This window comes from Carcharodon carcharias, chromosome 35, assembly GCF_017639515.1.
Source record: "Carcharodon carcharias isolate sCarCar2 chromosome 35, sCarCar2.pri, whole genome shotgun sequence".
Lineage (NCBI taxonomy): Eukaryota > Metazoa > Chordata > Chondrichthyes > Lamniformes > Lamnidae > Carcharodon > Carcharodon carcharias.
Genome location: NC_054501.1, coordinates 7,397,864 through 7,414,815, shown reverse-complemented (window position 1 = coordinate 7,414,815; position 16,952 = coordinate 7,397,864). Strand labels below are relative to the sequence as shown.

The window sequence follows — 16,952 nt, the reverse complement described above, 5'->3', positions numbered from 1 at the left end:
GAGCGCCAGCGAGAGAGAGAGAGAGCGAGCCAGCGAGAGAGAGAGAGAGCGAGCCAGCGAGAGAGAGAGAGAGCGAGCCAGCGAGAGAGAGAGAGAGCGAGCCAGCGAGAGAGCGAGAGAGCGAGAGAGAGAGAGAGCGAGCCAGCGAGAGAGAGAGAGAGCGAGCCAGCGAGAGAGAGAGAGAGCGAGCCAGCGAGAGAGAGAGAGAGCGAGCCAGCGAGAGAGAGAGAGAGAGCCAGCGAGAGAGAGAGAGCGAGCCAGCGAGAGAGAGAGCGAGCCAGCGAGAGAGAGAGAGCGAGCCAGCGAGAGAGAGAGATCGAGCCAGCGAGAGAGAGAGATCGAGCCAGCGAGAGAGAGAGAGCGAGCCAGCGAGAGAGAGAGCGAGCCAGCGAGAGAGAGAGAGCGAGCCAGCGAGAGAGAGAGAGCGAGCCAGCGAGAGAGAGAGAGCCAGCGAGAGAGAGCGAGCCAGCGAGGGAGAGCGAGCCAGCGAGGGAGAGCGAGCCAGCGAGGGAGAGCGAGCCAGCGAGGGACAGCGAGCCAGCGAGGGACAGCGAGCCAGCGAGGGACAGCGAGCCAGCGAGGGAAGCCAATGAGAGAGAGAGAGAGAGCCAGCGCGAAAGAGAGTGAGCCAGCGAGAAAGAGAGTGAGCCAGCGAGAGAGAGAGAGCCAGCGAGAGAGAGAGCGAGCCAGCGAGAGAGAGAGCGAGCCAGCGAGAGAGAGAGCGAGCCAGCGAGAGAGAGAGAGAGAGCCAGCGAGAGAGAGCCAGCGAGAGAGAGAGAGCCAGCGAGAGAGAGAGAGAGAGAGCCAGCGAGAGAGGGAGAGAGAGAGCCAGCGAGAGAGAGAGAGAGCAAGCCAGCGAGAGAGAGAGAGAGCGAGCCAGCGAGAGAGAGAGAGAGAGAGTGAGAACCAGCAAGAGAGAGAGAGAGAGAGCCAGCGGGAGAGAGAGCGAGCCAGCGAGCGAGAAAGAGAGAGTGAGCCAGCGAAAGAGAGCCAGCGAGAGACAGCCAGCGAGAGAGAAAGAGCGAGCCAGCGAGAGAGAGAGCCAGCGTGCCAGAGAGAGAGTGCCAGCGAGCCAGAGAGCGAGCCAGCGAGCCAGAGAGAGAGAGACAGCGAGAGAGAGAGGGCCAGCGAGAGAGAGCCAGCGAGAGAGAGAGAGAGCCAGCGAGAGAGAGAGAGAGCCAGTGAGAGAGAGAGTGCCAGCGAGAGAGAGAGTGCCAGCGAGAGAGAGAGTGCCAGCGAGAGAGAGTGCCAGCGAGAGAGAGAGAGAGAGAGCCAGCGAGAGAGAGAGAGAGAGAGAGAGAGAGAGAGAGCCAGCGAGAGAGAGAGCCAGCGAGAGAGAGAGAGAGCCAGAGAGAGAGCACCAGCGAGAGAGAGAGCGCCAGCGAGAGAGAGAGCGCCAGCGAGAGAGAGAGCGCCAGCGAGAGAGAGAGCGCCAGCGAGAGAGAGAGCGCCAGCGAGAGAGAGCGCCAGCGAGAGAGAGCGCCAGCGAGAGAGAGAGCGCCAGCGAGAGAGAGAGCCAGCGAGAGAGAGAGCCAGCGAGAGAGAGAGCCAGCGAGAGAGAGAGCCAGCGAGAGAGAGAGCCAGCGAGAGAGAGAGAGAGCCAGCGAGAGAGAGAGAGAGCGAGCCAGCGAGAGAGAGAGAGAGCGAGCCAGCGAGAGAGAGAGAGAGCGAGCCAGCGAGAGAGAGAGAGAGCGAGCCAGCGAGAGAGAGAGAGAGCGAGCCAGCGAGAGAGAGAGAGAGCGAGCCAGCGAGAGAGAGAGAGAGCGAGCCAGCGAGAGAGAGAGAGAGCGAGCCAGCGAGAGAGAGAGAGAGCGAGCCAGCGAGAGAGAGAGAGAGCGAGCCAGCGAGAGAGAGAGAGAGCGAGCCAGCGAGAGAGAGAGAGCGAGCCAGCGAGAGAGAGAGAGAGCGAGCCAGCGAGAGAGAGAGCGAGCCAGCGAGAGAGAGAGAGAGCGAGCCAGCGAGAGAGAGAGAGAGCGAGCCAGCGAGAGAGAGAGAGAGCGAGCCAGCGAGAGAGAGAGAGAGCGAGCCAGCGAGAGAGAGAGAGAACGAGCCAGCGAGAGAGAGAGAGAACGAGCCAGCGAGAGAGAGAGAGCGAGCCAGCGAGAGAGAGAGAGCGAGCCAGCGAGAGACAGAGAGAGCGAGCCAGCGAGAGGGAGAGAGACAGCCAGCGAGAGGGAGAGAGACAGCCAGCGAGAGGGAGTGAGAGCCAGCGAGAGAGAGAGAGCCAGCGAGAGAGAGAGAGCCAGCGAGAGAGAGAGAGCCAGCGAGAGAGAGAGAGCCAGCGAGAGAGAGAGAGCCAGCGAGAGAGAGAGAGCCAGCGAGAGACAGCCAGCGAGAGAGACAGCCAGCGAGAGAGAGACAGCCAGCGAGAGAGAGACAGCCAGCGAGAGAGAGACAGCCAGCGAGAGAGAGACAGCCAGCGAGAGAGAGACAGCCAGCGAGAGAGAGACAGCCAGCGAGAGAGAGACAGCCAGCGAGAGAGAGACAGCCAGCGAGAGAGAGACAGCCAGCGAGAGAGAGACAGCCAGCGAGAGAGAGACAGCCAGCGAGAGAGAGACAGCCAGCGAGAGAGACAGCCAGCGAGAGAGAGACAGCCAGCGAGAGAGAGAGAGGCAGCGAGAGAGAGAGCCAGCGAGAGAGAGAGCGAGCCAGCGAGAGAGAGAGAGCGAGCCAGCGAGAGAGAGAGCGAGCCAGCGAGAGAGAGAGAAAGAGCGAGAGCCAGCGAGAGAGAGGGAGAGCGAGAGCCACGAGAGAGAGAGAGCCAGCGAGAGAGAGAGAGAGAGAGCGAGCCAGCGAGAGAGAGAGCGAGAGAGCGAGCGAGAGAGAGAGAGAGAGAGAGAGAGAGAGAGAGCCAGCGAGAGAGAGAGCCAGCGAGAGAGAGAGAGAGCCAGCGAGAGAGAGAGCGAGCCAGCGAGAGAGAGAGAAAGAGCGAGAGCCAGCGAGAGAGAGGGAGAGCGAGAGCCACGAGAGAGAGAGAGCCAGCGAGAGAGAGAGAGAGAGAGCGAGCCAGCGAGAGAGAGAGAGAGAGAGCGAGCCAGCGAGAGAGAGCGAGCCAGCGAGAGAGAGCGAGCCAGCGAGAGAGAGCGAGCCAGCGAGAGAGAGCGAGCCAGCGAGAGAGAGCGAGCCAGCAAGAGAGAGCGAGCCAGCAAGAGAGAGCGAGCCAGCAAGAGAGAGCGAGCCAGCGAGAGAGAGAGAGCCAGCGAGAGAGAGCCAGCGAGAGAGAGCGAGAGCCAGCGAGAGAGAGGGAGAGCGAGAGCCACGAGAGAGAGAGAGCCAGCGAGAGAGAGAGAGAGAGAGCGAGCCAGCGAGAGAGAGAGAGAGAGAGCGAGCCAGCGAGAGAGAGCGAGCCAGCGAGAGAGAGCGAGCCAGCGAGAGAGAGCGAGCCAGCGAGAGAGAGCGAGCCAGCAAGAGAGAGCGAGCCAGCAAGAGAGAGCGAGCCAGCGAGAGAGAGAGAGCCAGCGAGAGAGAGCGTTTCCAGCGAGAGAGAGAGAGCCAGTGAGAGAGTGCCAGCGAGAGAGTGCCAGCGAGAGAGAGAGAGAGAGAGAGCCAGCGAGGGAGAGCGAGCCGGCGAAAGAGAGGGAGAGCGAGCCGGCGAAAGAGAGGGAGAGCGAGCCGGCGAAAGAGAGGGAGAGCGAGCCGGCGAAAGAGAGGGAGAGCGAGCCGGCGAAAGAGAGGGAGAGCGAGCCGGCGAAAGAGAGGGAGAGCGAGCCGGCGAAAGAGAGGGAGAGCGAGCCGGCGAAAGAGAGGGAGAGCGAGCCGGCGAAAGAGAGGGAGAGCGAGCCGGCGAAAGAGAGGGAGAGCGAGCCGGCGAAAGAGAGGGAGAGCGAGCCGGCGAAAGAGAGGGAGAGCGAGCCGGCGAAAGAGAGGGAGAGCGAGCCGGCGAAAGAGAGGGAGAGCGAGCCGGCGAAAGAGAGGGAGAGCGAGCCGGCGAAAGAGAGGGAGAGCGAGCCGGCGAAAGAGAGGGAGAGCGAGCCGGCGAAAGAGAGGGAGAGCGAGCCGGCGAAAGAGAGGGAGAGCGAGCCGGCGAAAGAGAGGGAGAGCGAGCCGGCGAAAGAGAGGGAGAGCGAGCCGGCGAAAGAGAGGGAGAGCGAGTCGGCGAAAGAGAGGGAGAGCGAGCCAGCGAGAGAGAGAACGAGCCAGCGAGAGAGAGAGAGCGAGCCAGCGAGAGACAGAGAGAGCGAGCCAGCGAGAGCCAGAGAGAGCGAGCCAGCGAGAGCCAGAGAGAGAGGGAGAGCCAGCGAGAGGGAGAGAGACAGCCAGCGAGAGGGAGAGAGACAGCCAGCGAGAGGGAGAGAGACAGCCAGCGAGAGGGAGAGAGACAGCCAGCGAGAGGGAGAGAGACAGCCAGCGAGAGGGAGAGAGACAGCCAGCGAGAGGGAGAGAGACAGCCAGCGAGAGGGAGAGAGACAGCCAGCGAGAGGGAGAGAGACAGCCAGCGAGAGGGAGAGAGACAGCCAGCGAGAGGGAGAGAGACAGCCAGCGAGAGGGAGAGAGACAGCCAGCGAGAGGGAGAGAGACAGCCAGCGAGAGGGAGAGAGACAGCCAGCGAGAGGGAGAGAGACAGCCAGCGAGAGGGAGAGAGACAGCCAGCGAGAGGGAGAGAGACAGCCAGCGAGAGGGAGAGAGACAGCCAGCGAGAGGGAGAGAGACAGCCAGCGAGAGGGAGAGAGACAGCCAGCGAGAGGGAGAGAGACAGCCAGCGAGAGGGAGAGAGACAGCCAGCGAGAGGGAGAGAGACAGCCAGCGAGAGGGAGAGAGACAGCCAGCGAGAGGGAGAGAGACAGCCAGCGAGAGGGAGAGAGACAGCCAGCGAGAGGGAGAGAGACAGCCAGCGAGAGGGAGAGAGACAGCCAGCGAGAGGGAGAGAGACAGCCAGCGAGAGGAAGAGAGACAGCCAGCGAGAGGGAGAGAGACAGCCAGCGAGAGAGAGAGAGAGCCAGCCAGCGAGAGAGAGAGAGCCAGCCAGCGAGAGAGAGAGAGCCAGCCAGCGAGAGAGAGCCAGCCAGCGAGAGAGAGAGAGCCAGCGAGAGAGAGAGAGCCAGCCAGCGAGAGAGAGAGAGCGAGCCAGCGAAAGAGAGAGAGAGCCAGCGAGAGAGAGAGAGAGCCAGCGAGAGAGAGAGAGAGCCAGCGAGAGAGAGAGAGAGCCAGCGAGAGAGAGAGAGAGCCAGCGAGAGAGAGAGAGAGCCAGCGAGAGAGAGAGCCAGCGAGAGAGAGCCAGCGAGTGAGAGAGAGCCAGCGAGAGAGAGAGCCAGCGAGAGAGAGAGCCAGCGAGAGAGAGAGAGCCAGCGAGAGAGAGAGAGCCAGCGAGAGAGAGAGCCAGCGAGAGAGAGCCAGCGAGAGAGAGAGCCAGCGAGAGAGAGAGAGCCAGCGAGAGAGAGAGAGCCAGCGAGAGAGAGAGAGCCAGCGAGAGAGAGAGAGCCAGCGAGAGAGAGAGAGAGAGCCAGCGAGAGAGAGAGAGCCAGCGAGAGAGAGAGAGCCAGCAAGAGAGAGAGAGCCAGCGAGAGAGAGAGAGAGCCAGCGAGCGAGAAAGAGAGAGCGAGCCAGCGAAAGAGAGCCAGCGAGATACAGCCAGCGAGAGAGAAAGAGCGAGCCAGCGAGAGAGAGAGAGAGAGAGCCAGCGAGCCAGAGAGAGAGAGAGAGCCAGCGAGAGAGAGCGAGCCAGCGAGCCAGAGAGAGAGAGCCAGCGAGAGAGAGCGAGCCAGCGAGAGAGAGCGAGCCAGCGAGAGAGAGCGAGCCAGCGAGAGAGAGAGAGCCAGCGAGAGAGAGAGAGCCAGCGAGAGAGAGAGAGCCAGCGAGAGAGAGAGAGCCAGCGAGAGAGAGAGAGCCAGCGAGAGAGAGAGAGCCAGCGAGAGAGAGAGAGCCAGCGAGAGAGAGCCAGCGAGAGAGAGAGAGCCAGCGAGAGAGAGAGAGCCAGCGAGAGAGAGAGAGCCAGCGAGAGAGAGAGAGCCAGCGAGAGAGAGAGAGCCAGCGAGAGAGAGAGAGCCAGCGAGAGAGTGCCAGCGAGAGAGAGAGAGAGAGAGCGAGCCGGCGAAAGAGAGGGAGAGCGAGCCGGCGAAAGAGAGGGAGAGCGAGCCGGCGAAAGAGAGGGAGAGCGAGCCGGCGAAAGAGAGGGAGAGCGAGCCGGCGAAAGAGAGGGAGAGCGAGCCGGCGAAAGAGAGGGAGAGCGAGCCGGCGAAAGAGAGGGAGAGCGAGCCGGCGAAAGAGAGGGAGAGCGAGCCGGCGAAAGAGAGGGAGAGCGAGCCGGCGAAAGAGAGGGAGAGCGAGCCGGCGAAAGAGAGGGAGAGCGAGCCGGCGAAAGAGAGGGAGAGCGAGCCGGCGAAAGAGAGGGAGAGCGAGCCGGCGAAAGAGAGGGAGAGCGAGCCGGCGAAAGAGAGGGAGAGCGAGCCGGCGAAAGAGAGGGAGAGCGAGCCGGCGAAAGAGAGGGAGAGCGAGCCGGCGAAAGAGAGGGAGAGCGAGCCGGCGAAAGAGAGGGAGAGCGAGCCGGCGAAAGAGAGGGAGAGCGAGCCGGCGAAAGAGAGGGAGAGCGAGCCGGCGAAAGAGAGGGAGAGCGAGCCGGCGAAAGAGAGGGAGAGCGAGCCGGCGAAAGAGAGGGAGAGCGAGCCGGCGAAAGAGAGGGAGAGCGAGCCGGCGAAAGAGAGGGACAGCGAGCCGGCGAAAGAGAGGGACAGCGAGCCGGCGAAAGAGAGGGAGAGCGAGCCGGCGAAAGAGAGGGAGAGAGAGCCGGTGAGAGAGAGAGCCAGCGAGAGAGAGAGCAAGCCAACGAGAGAGAGCCAGCCAGCGAGAGAGAGAGAGAGAGAGAGAGCCAACGAGAGAGAGCCAGCCAGCGAGAGAGAGAGAGAGAGAGAGAGAGAGAGCGAGCCGGCGAGAGAGAGCGAGCCGGCGAAAGAGAGCGAGCCGGCGAAAGAGAGCGAGCCGGCGAAAGAGAGCGAGCCGGCGAAAGAGAGCGAGCCGGCGAAAGAGAGCGAGCCGGCGAAAGAGAGCGAGCCGGCGAAAGAGAGCGAGCCGGCGAAAGAGAGCGAGCCGGCGAAAGAGAGCGAGCCGGCGAAAGAGAGGGAGAGCGAGCCGGCGAAAGAGAGGGAGAGCGAGCCGGCGAAAGAGAGGGAGAGCGAGCCGGCGAAAGAGAGGGAGAGCGAGCCGGCGAAAGAGAGGGAGAGCGAGCCGGCGAAAGAGAGGGAGAGCGAGCCGGCGAAAGAGAGGGAGAGCGAGCCGGCGAAAGAGAGGGAGAGCGAGCCGGCGAAAGAGAGGGAGAGCGAGCCGGCGAAAGAGAGGGAGAGCGAGCCGGCGAAAGAGAGGGAGAGCGAGCCGGCGAAAGAGAGGGAGAGCGAGCCGGCGAAAAAGAGGGAGAGAGAGCCAGTGAGAGAGAGGGAGAGAGAGCCAGAGAGAGAGGGAGAGAGAGCCAGCGAGAGAGAGAGAGAGAGCCAGCGAGAGAGAGAGAGCCAGCGAGAGAGAGAGAGAGAGAGCCAGCGAGAGAGAGCGAGCCAGCGAGAGAGTGAGAGAGAGAGCCAGCGAGAGAGAGAGAGAGAGAGCGCCAGTGAGAAAGAGAGAGCCAGTGAGAAAGAGAGAGCCAGTGAGACAGAGAGAGCCAGCGAGAGAGAGAGCAAGCCAACGAGAGAGAGCGAGCCAGCGAGAGAGAGCGAGAGAGAGCCAGCGAGAGAGAGCCAGCGAGACAGAAAGAGAGCCAACGAGAGAGAGAGAGAGCCAGTGAGAGAGAGAGAGAGCCAGCGAGAGAGAGAGAGAGCCAGCGAGAGAGAGAGAGAGCCAGCGAGAGAGAGAGAGAGCCAGCGAGAGAGAGAGAGAGCCAGCGAGAGAGAGAGAGAGCCAGCGAGAGAGAGAGAGAGCCAGCGAGAGAGAGAGAGAGCCAGCGAGAGAGAGAGAGAGCCAGCGAGAGAGAGAGAGAGCCAGCGAGAGAGAGAGAGAGCCAGCGAGAGAGAGAGAGAGCCAGCGAGAGAGAGAGCCAGCGAGAGAGAGAGCCAGCGAGAGAGAGAGCCAGCGAGAGAGAGAGCCAGCGAGAGAGAGAGCCAGCGAGAGAGAGAGCCAGCGAGAGAGAGAGCCAGCGAGAGAGAGAGCCAGCGAGAGAGAGAGAGAGCCAGCGAGAGAGAGCGAGCCAGCGAGAGAGAGAGAGCGAGCCAGCAAGAGAGAGCGAGCCAGCAAGAGAGAGCGAGCCAGCAAGAGAGAGCGAGCCAGCAAGAGAGAGCGAGCCAGCAAGAGAGAGAGAGCGAGCCAGCGAGAGAGAGAGAGAGAGAGAGAGAGAGCCAGCGAGAGAGCGAGCCAGCGAGAGAGAGCAAGCCAGCGAGAGAGCCAGCGAGAGAGAGAGAGCCAGTGAGAGAGAGAGAGAGCCAGTGAGAGAGAGAGAGAGCCAGTGAGAGAGAGAGAGAGCCAGTGAGAGAGAGAGAGAGCCAGCGAGAGAGAGAGCCAGCGAGAGAGAGAGCCAGCGAGAGAGAGAGCCAGCGAGAGAGAGAGCCAGCGAGAGAGAGAGCCAGCGAGAGAGAGAGCCAGCGAGAGAGAGAGCCAGCGAGAGAGAGAGCCAGCGAGAGAGAGAGCCAGCGAGAGAGAGAGCCAGCGAGAGAGAGAGCCAGCGAGAGAGAGAGCCAGCGAGAGAGAGAGCCAGCGAGAGAGAGAGCCAGCGAGAGAGAGAGCCAGCGAGAGAGAGAGCCAGCGAGAGAGAGAGCCAGCGAGAGAGCCAGCGAGAGAGCCAGCGAGAGAGAGCGAGCCAGCGAGAGAGAGCGAGCCAGCAAGAGAGAGCGAGCCAGCAAGAGAGAGAGAGCGAGCCAGCAAGAGAGAGAGAGCGAGCCAGCGAGAGAGAGAGAGAGAGAGAGAGAGAGAGCCAGCGAGAGAGAGCAAGCCAGCGAGAGAGAGCAAGCCAGCGAGAGAGCCAGCGAGAGAGCCAGCGAGAGAGAGAGCCAGCGAGAGAGAGAGCCAGCGAGAGAGAGAGCCAGCGAGAGAGAGAGCCAGCGAGAGAGAGAGCCAGCGAGAGAGAGAACCAGCGAGAGAGAGAGAGAGAGCCAGCGAGAGAGAGAGAGAGCCAGCGAGAGAGAGAGAGCCAGCGAGAGAGAGAGAGCCAGCGAGAGAGAGAGAGCCAGCGAGAGAGAGAGAGCCAGCGAGAGAGAGAGAGCCAGCGAGAGAGAGAGAGCCAGCGAGAGAGAGAGAGCCAGCGAGAGAGAGAGCCAGCGAGAGAGAGAGCCAGCGAGAGAGAGAGAGCCAGCGAGAGAGAGAGAGCCAGCGAGAGAGAGAGAGCCAGCGAGAGAGAGAGAGCCAGCGAGAGAGAGAGAGCCAGCGAGAGAGAGAGAGCCAGCGAGAGAGAGAGCGCCAGCGAGAGAGAGCCAGCGAGAGAGAGAGAGCCAGCGAGAGAGAGAGAGCCAGCGAGAAAGAGAGAGCCAGCGAGAGAGAGAGAGAGCCAGCGAGAGAGAGAGAGAGCCAGCGAGAGAGAGAGAGCCAGCGAGAGAGAGAGCCAGCGAGAGAGAGAGCCAGCGAGAGAGAGAGAGAGCCAGCGAGAGAGAGAGAGAGCCAGCGAGAGAGAGAGAGAGCCAGCGAGAGAGAGAGAGCCAGCGAGAGAGAGAGAGCCAGCGAGAGAGAGAGAGAGAGCCAGCGAGAGAGAGAGCCTGCGAGAGAGAGAGAGAGCCTGCGAGAGAGAGAGAGAGAGCCAGCGAGAGAGAGAGCCTGCGAGAGAGAGAGAGCCTGCGAGAGAGAGAGAGCCTGCGAGAGAGAGAGAGAGAGCCAGCAAGAGAGAGAGAGAGACAGAGAGAGAGAGAGCCAGCAAGAGAGAGAGAGACAGAGAGCGAGCCAGCGAGAGAGCGCGCGAGCGAGAGGGAGAACGAGCGAGAGAGAGAGCGAGAGAGAGAGAGAGAGCGAGCGAGCCGAGAGAGAGAGAGAGAGAGAGAGAGAGCCAGTGAGAGAAAGCGAGACGGCGAGAGAGAGCGAGCCGGCGAGAGAGAGGGAGAGCGAGCCGGCGAAAGAGAGGGAGAGCGAGCCGGCGAAAGAGAGGGAGAGCGAGCCGGCGAAAGAGAGGGAGAGCGAGCCGGCGAAAGAGAGGGAGAGCGAGCCGGCGAAAGAGAGGGAGAGCGAGCCGGCGAAAGAGAGGGAGAGCGAGCCGGCGAAAGAGAGGGAGAGCGAGCCGGCGAAAGAGAGGGAGAGCGAGCCGGCGAAAGAGAGGGAGAGCGAGCCGGCGAAAGAGAGGGAGAGCGAGCCGGCGAAAGAGAGGGAGAGCGAGCCGGCGAAAGAGAGGGAGAGCGAGCCGGCGAAAGAGAGGGAGAGCGAGCCGGCGAAAGAGAGGGAGAGCGAGCCGGCGAAAGAGAGGGAGAGCGAGCCGGCGAAAGAGAGGGAGAGCGAGCCGGCGAAAGAGAGGGAGAGCGAGCCGGCGAAAGAGAGGGAGAGCGAGCCGGCGAAAGAGAGGGAGAGCGAGCCGGCGAAAGAGAGGGAGAGCGAGCCGGCGAAAGAGAGGGAGAGCAAGCCGGCGAAAGAGAGGGAGAGCGAGCCGGCGAAAGAGGGGGAGAGAGAGCCAGTGAGAGAGAGGGAGAGAGAGCCAGCGAGAGAGAGAGAGGGAGCCAGCGAGAGAGAGAGAGAGAGCCAGCGAGAGAGAGAGAGAGAGCCAGCGAGAGAGAGCGAGCCAGCGAGAGAGTGAGAGAGAGAGCCAGCGAGAGAGAGAGAGAGAGAGAGCGCCAGTGAGAAAGAGAGAGCCAGTGAGAAAGAGAGAGCCAGTGAGAAAGAGAGAGCCAGTGAGACAGAGAGAGCCAGCGAGAGAGAGAGCAAGCCAACGAGAGAGAGCGAGCCAGCGAGAGAGAGAGAGAGAGAGCCTGCGAGAGAGAGCCAACGAGAGAGAGAGAGAGCCAGCGAGAGAGAGAGAGCCAGCGAGAGAGAGAGAGAGCCAGCGAGAGAGAGAGCCAGCGAGAGAGAGAGCCAGCGAGAGAGAGAGCCAGCGAGAGAGAGAGCCAGCGAGAGAGAGAGCCAGCGAGAGAGAGAGCCAGCGAGAGAGCCAGCGAGAGAGAGAGCCAGCGAGAGAGAGAGCCAGCGAGAGAGAGAGCCAGCGAGAGAGAGAGCCAGCGAGAGAGAGAGAGAGCCAGCGAGAGACAGAGAGAGCCAGCGAGAGAGAGCGAGCCAGCGAGAGAGAGCGAGCCAGCAAGAGAGAGCGAGCCAGCAAGAGAGAGCGAGCCAGCAAGAGAGAGAGAGCGAGCCAGCAAGAGAGAGAGAGCGAGCCAGCGAGAGAGAGAAAGAGCCAGCGAGAGAGCGAGCCAGCGAGAGAGAGAGAGAGCCAGCGAGAGAGAGAGAGAGCCAGTGAGAGAGAGAGAGAGCCAGTGAGAGAGAGAGAGAGCCAGTGAGAGAGAGAGAGAGCCAGTGAGAGAGAGAGAGAGCCAGTGAGAGAGAGAGAGAGCCAGTGAGAGAGAGAGAGAGCCAGCGAGAGAGAGAGCCAGCGAGAGAGAGAGCCAGCGAGAGAGAGAGCCAGCGAGAGAGAGAGCCAGCGAGAGAGAGAGCCAGCGAGAGAGAGAGCCACCGAGAGAGAGAGCCAGCGAGAGAGAGAGCCAGCGAGAGAGAGAGCCAGCGAGAGAGAGAGCCAGCGAGAGAGAGAGCCAGCGAGAGAGAGAGCCAGCGAGAGAGAGTGCCAGCGAGAGAGAGAGCCAGCGAGAGAGAGAGCCAGCGAGAGAGAGAGCCAGCGAGAGAGCAAGCCAACGAGAGAGAGCCAGCCAGTGAGAGAGCGAGCCAGCGAGAGAGAGCGAGCCGGCGAGAGAGAGCGAGCCGGCGAAAGAGAGCGAGCCGGCGAAAGAGAGCGAGCCGGCGAAAGAGAGCGAGCCGGCGAAAGAGAGCGAGCCGGCGAAAGAGAGCGAGCCGGCGAAAGAGAGCGAGCCGGCGAAAGAGAGCGAGCCGGCGAAAGAGAGCGAGCCGGTGAAAGAGAGCGAGCCGGCGAAAGAGAGCGAGCCGGCGAAAGAGAGCGAGCTGGCGAAAGAGAGGGAGAGCGAGCCGGCGAAAGAGAGGGAGAGCGAGCCGGCGAAAGAGAGGGAGAGCGAGCCGGCGAAAGAGAGGGAGAGCGAGCCGGCGAAAGAGGGGGAGAGCGAGCCGGCGAAAGAGAGGGAGAGCGAGCCGGCGAAAGAGAGGGAGAGCGAGCCGGCGAAAGAGTGGGAGAGCGAGCCGGCGAAAGAGAGGGAGAGCGAGCCGGCGAAAGAGAGGGAGAGAGAGCCGGCGAGAGAGAGGGAGAGAGAGCCAGCGAGAGAGAGAGAGCCAGCGAGAGAGAGAGCCAGCGAGAGAGAGAGAGCGCCAGTGAGAAAGAGAGAGCCAGCGAGACAGAGAGAGACAGAGAGAGCCAGCGAGAGAGAGAGCAAGCCAACGAGAGAGAGCCAGCCAGTGAGAGAGCGAGCCGGCGAGAGAGAGCGAGCCGGCGAGAGAGAGCGAGCCGGCGAGAGAGAGCGAGCCGGCGAGAGAGAGCGAGCCGGCGAGAGAGAGCGAGCCGGCGAGAGAGAGCGAGCCGGCGAGAGAGAGCGAGCCGGCGAGAGAGAGCGAGCCGGCGAAAGAGAGCGAGCCGGCGAAAGAGAGCGAGCCGGCGAAAGAGAGGGAGAGCGAGCCGGCGAAAGAGGGGGAGAGCGAGCCGGCGAAAGAGGGGGAGAGCGAGCCGGAGAGGGGGAGCGAGCCGGCGAAAGAGGGGGAGAGCGAGCCGGCGAAAGAGGGGGAGAGCGAGCCGGCGAAAGAGGGGGAGAGCGAGCCGGCGAAAGAGGGGGAGAGCGAGCCGGCGAAAGAGGGGGAGAGCGAGCCGGCGAAAGAGGGGGAGAGCGAGCCGGCGAAAGAGGGGGAGAGCGAGCCGGCGAAAGAGGGGGAGAGCGAGCCGGCGAAAGAGGGGGAGAGCGAGCCGGCGAAAGAGGGGGAGAGCGAGCCGGCGAAAGAGGGGGAGAGCGAGCCGGCGAAAGAGGGGGAGAGCGAGCCGGCGAAAGAGGGGGAGAGCGAGCCAGCGAGAGAGAGGGAGAGAGAGCCGGCGAGAGAGAGCGAGCCGGCGAGAGAGAGCGAGCCGGCGAAAGAGAGCGAGCCGGCGAAAGAGAGCGAGCCGGCGAAAGAGAGCGAGCCGGCGAAAGAGAGCGAGCCGGCGAAAGAGAGCGAGCCGGCGAAAGAGAGCGAGCTGGCGAAAGAGAGGGAGAGCGAGCCGGCGAAAGAGAGGGAGAGCGAGCCGGCGAAACAGAGGGAGAGCGAGCCGGCGAAAGAGGGGGAGAGAGAGCCAGTGAGAGAGAGGGAGAGAGAGCCAGCGAGAGAGAGCGAGCCAGCGAGAGAGAGCGAGCCAGCGAGAGAGAGAGAGAGCCAGCGAGAGAGTGAGAGAGAGAGCCAGCGAGAGAGAGAGCGCCAGTGAGAAAGAGAGAGCCAGCGAGAGAGAGAGCAAGCCAATGAGAGAGAGCGAGCCAAGAGAGAGAGAGAGAGAGAGCCAGCGAGAGAGAGCCAGCGAGAGAGAGAGAGAGAGAGAGAGCCAGCGAGAGAGAGAGAGAGAGCCAGCGAGAGAGAGAGCCAGTGAGAGAGAGAGAGCCAGTGAGAGAGAGAGAGCCAGTGAGAGAGAGAGAGCCAGTGAGAGAGAGAGAGAGAGAGCCAGCGAGAGAGAGAGAGAGAGAGAGCCAGTGAGAGAGCCAGCGAGAGAGAGAGCCAGCGAGAGAGAGAGAGAGAGAGAGAGAGAGAGAGAGCCAGTGAGAGAGAGAGAGAGAACCAGCGAGAGAGAGAGAGGAAGAGCCAACGAGAGAGAGAGCCAGTGAGAGAGAGAGCCAGTGAGAGAGAGAGAGAGAGAGAGAGCCAGTGAGAGAGAGAGAGAGAGAGAGCCAGTGAGAGAGAGAGAGAGAGAGAGCCAGCGAGACAGCAAGACGCGTGCCATGGACATTCATGTCCCGAACGTACCTTGTAGCCACCTGACTTGTGTGGCGGGTCCGTAGCCTTTCTCGTTCCTGGCTGCTATCCTGAAGATGATGGCAGGCTTGGTTGTGTAGTCGATGTGGGCGTTGGAGAGGTTGGCAGACTGGACCAGGCACGAGGGGTTGGGGCCGCAGTAGACGCGCATGAAGGCCAACTGTGCTGGGCTGTTGGGCTTCAGCTCCATAGACTGGGTGCTCTGGATGGCAAGGTACACAGAGTATTCGATGATCTTGCCCGACGTCATGGAGGGTGGTTCCCACGTCAGATGGGCCCCATCCGGACTCTGTACGGGGAACACAAGCTGCAGTTTAAACAGGAATTACAGCACTGAAACAGGCCATTCGGCCCCTTTACTCCATGCCAGCGTTTCTGCCCCATACCTTACCTCATCTCCCCACTATGCCCATATCCTTCTACCCCTTTCTCCCATATGTTTATCCAGCTTTCTCCACCCCCACAAACATATCGACTCTGTTCACCTTGGCCCCTCCGTGTGGGAGCGAGTTCCACATTCTCCCCACTCTCTGGGCAAAGACGTTTCTCCTGAATTCCACCCCCCCCTTCTATTGGATTTATTAGGGACTGTTTTATATTGATGCCCCCTCCCCTAGTTCTGGTCTCCCCTCCTCCCCGACAAGTGGAAACATCTTCTCTACGTCGACCCTATCGAAACCCCCTCCAATATTTTAAAGACCTCGATCAGACCCCTCAGCTTCCTCTTTTCTAGAGTAAAGAGCCCCAGCCTGTTTGATCTCTCCCGATAGTTACAACCTCTGCGCTCTGATATCATCCCTGTGAATATGTTTGAGTGTAACATACGGGCGTATAAACACCTGGATTATCGCGATGGGGACTGGAGTACAATAGGGAAGTCCCGCTTTCATAATACAGGGTTTTGTTAAGACCACAGGAACTCATCAAGGCTCCTTCGACAGCACCCTCCAAACCCACGACCTCCGCTACCTAGAAGGACAAGGGCAGCAGGCACATGGGAACACCACCACCACCTGCAAGTTCCCCTCCGAGCACTCACCATCCTGACTTGGAAATATATTGGCTGTTCCTTTGCTGTGGCTGGGTCAAAATCCTGGAACCCCCCCCCCTCCCCTCCCTCCCTAACAGCACCGCGGGTGTACCTACACCACAGGGACTGAAGCGGTTCAAGAAGGCGGCTCACCCCCACCTTCTCGAGGCGCAATCAGGGATGGGCAATAAGTGCTGGCCTCGCCAGAGATGCCCACGTCCTGTGAATGAATAAATTTACAAGAAGATACTGGAATGCTGTGCAGAGTTTCGGTCTCCAGTTTGAAGGAAGGAGATATTTGCATTAGGTAGGGACCAGTTGCCTCAGTTGGATAGATGACTACAAGTGCATTGACTTGAACGAGGCCTTCAAGGCCGGGTACAATTCCCGTCCTGGGTGAAGTTGGCTTGGGATCTGCCTGCTCGCCCTGCCCGGGTGTGGAAGGCATTGGCAAAACCATCACTGACCAAAAACACCGCTCAACAGGCGATGAGCCAAGAACCTGCCTTTGGACAGGGCACGTGATGACGATGACGACTTTATTTGCGATGGAGGGGGTACAGCAAAGGTTAGTCAGTTCAGTTCCTGTGACGAGGAGGTTGTCCCACAATCAAAGGCTGAGCAAATGGGGCCTCTACTCCCTGGGGTTTAGAAGAGAGAGGGGGTGATCTCAATGAAACGTACAAGGGCCTTGGATGGAGGGTGGGGGGGGGGGGGGGGCGGAGAGAAGGTGGCATAGCGGTAATGCTCACTGGGCTAGGCCAGACTGATGCTCCGGAGACGACAACACGGGTTCAAATCCCACCACAGGCACTGGTAGAGTTTAAATTCAATGAATAAAATCTGGAATCGGAAGCCAGTTTCAGTCACATGAAGAATGAGGGGGTGGTCTCAATAAAACGTACAGGTCCTTGGATTGGGTGGGGGGGGGGGGGGGGGGGTGGGGAGGGTGGCGTAGCAGTAATGCTCACTGGGCTAGGCCAGACTGATGCTCCGGGGACGATGACACGGGTTCAAATCCCACCACGGGCGCTGGTAGAATTTGAATTCAATGAATAAAATCTGGAATCGGAAGCCAGTTTCAGTCATGGGGACCGTGAAACTATCATCGATTGTCGTAAAGAAAAGAAAAACCCATCTGGTTCACTGACATCCCTTTAGGGAAGGAAATCTGCTGCCCTCTTACCCGATCTGGCCTACATGTGACTCCCGGACCTACAACAACGGGGTCGACTCTTAACTGCGCCCCCCCCCCCACTCTGAAATGGTCGAGCAAGACGCTCAGGTCAAGGGTGATCAGGGAGCGGCCGTCAAGTGCCGGGCTCGCCAGCGATGCCCACACCCCGTGAAAGAATTCAAAAAAAGACTTTTCGAGGGGCCCGACGACACAGATTGTTTACGCTGCTCGGGGGAATCTAAAACACGGGCGGGGAGGGGTGGGGGGTGGGGGGGGGGGGGGTGGTGGAGGCACCGCCTCAGGGTAAGGGGCCGATTCATTGCGGACTGAGATGAGGGGAGATTCCTTTCACCCCGAGAGGGTTGCGGATCTCTCTGGAATTCCCTCCCTGAGGTAACTGAAGGCGTCGAAGGCCGGGACGGACAGATTTGTGGTCTCAGGGAGCCGAGGGCGAGCTCAGTGTCTCTCTCTTTTTTTTTATATATCCAAAACCTCTTCTGGGCAGATCTAAAATTCTCTTAGCCCTTTGAAGTTAGCAGGCAGGTGCAGCAAGCAAACGGGGAAGGCAAATGGCACGTTGGTCTTTACTGCAAGGGGTGCAGGGATAAAGAAGTCTCGCCGCGACTGTACAGGCGAGACCCACATCTGGACTAACCGTGCGCAGTTTTGGTCTCCACATTTAAGGAAGGATAGACTCGTGTCGGAGGCGGGTACAGCGAAGGTTCACTCGATTGGTCCCTAGGATGTTTGGGGGGCGGGGGGGGGGTGGTGTGTGGGGGGTGGGTTTGTCCTACCTTGAGAGGCTGAGTAAATTGGGCCGATGTTCTCCGGGGTTCAGAAGAACGAGAGGCGATCGCGTTGAGACGGACAAGATTCTGAAGGGGTTTG

The 16,952-nt window shown here is 61.3% G+C and overlaps 1 protein-coding gene across 3 annotated transcripts in view; it reads right to left on the bottom strand.

Annotated features, from left to right (window-relative positions):
• hcfc1b (host cell factor C1b) overlaps positions 1 to 16,952 on the bottom strand; it is a 124,102-nt gene that overhangs the window by 17,393 nt on the left and 89,757 nt on the right. For all 3 annotated transcript variants that reach the window (XM_041179634.1, XM_041179633.1, XM_041179635.1), the window contains one exon: positions 13,849 to 14,146. In XM_041179634.1, coding sequence (XP_041035568.1) covers positions 13,849 to 14,146 — 298 coding nt within the window. The remainder of the gene's footprint in view (positions 1 to 13,848; positions 14,147 to 16,952) is intronic.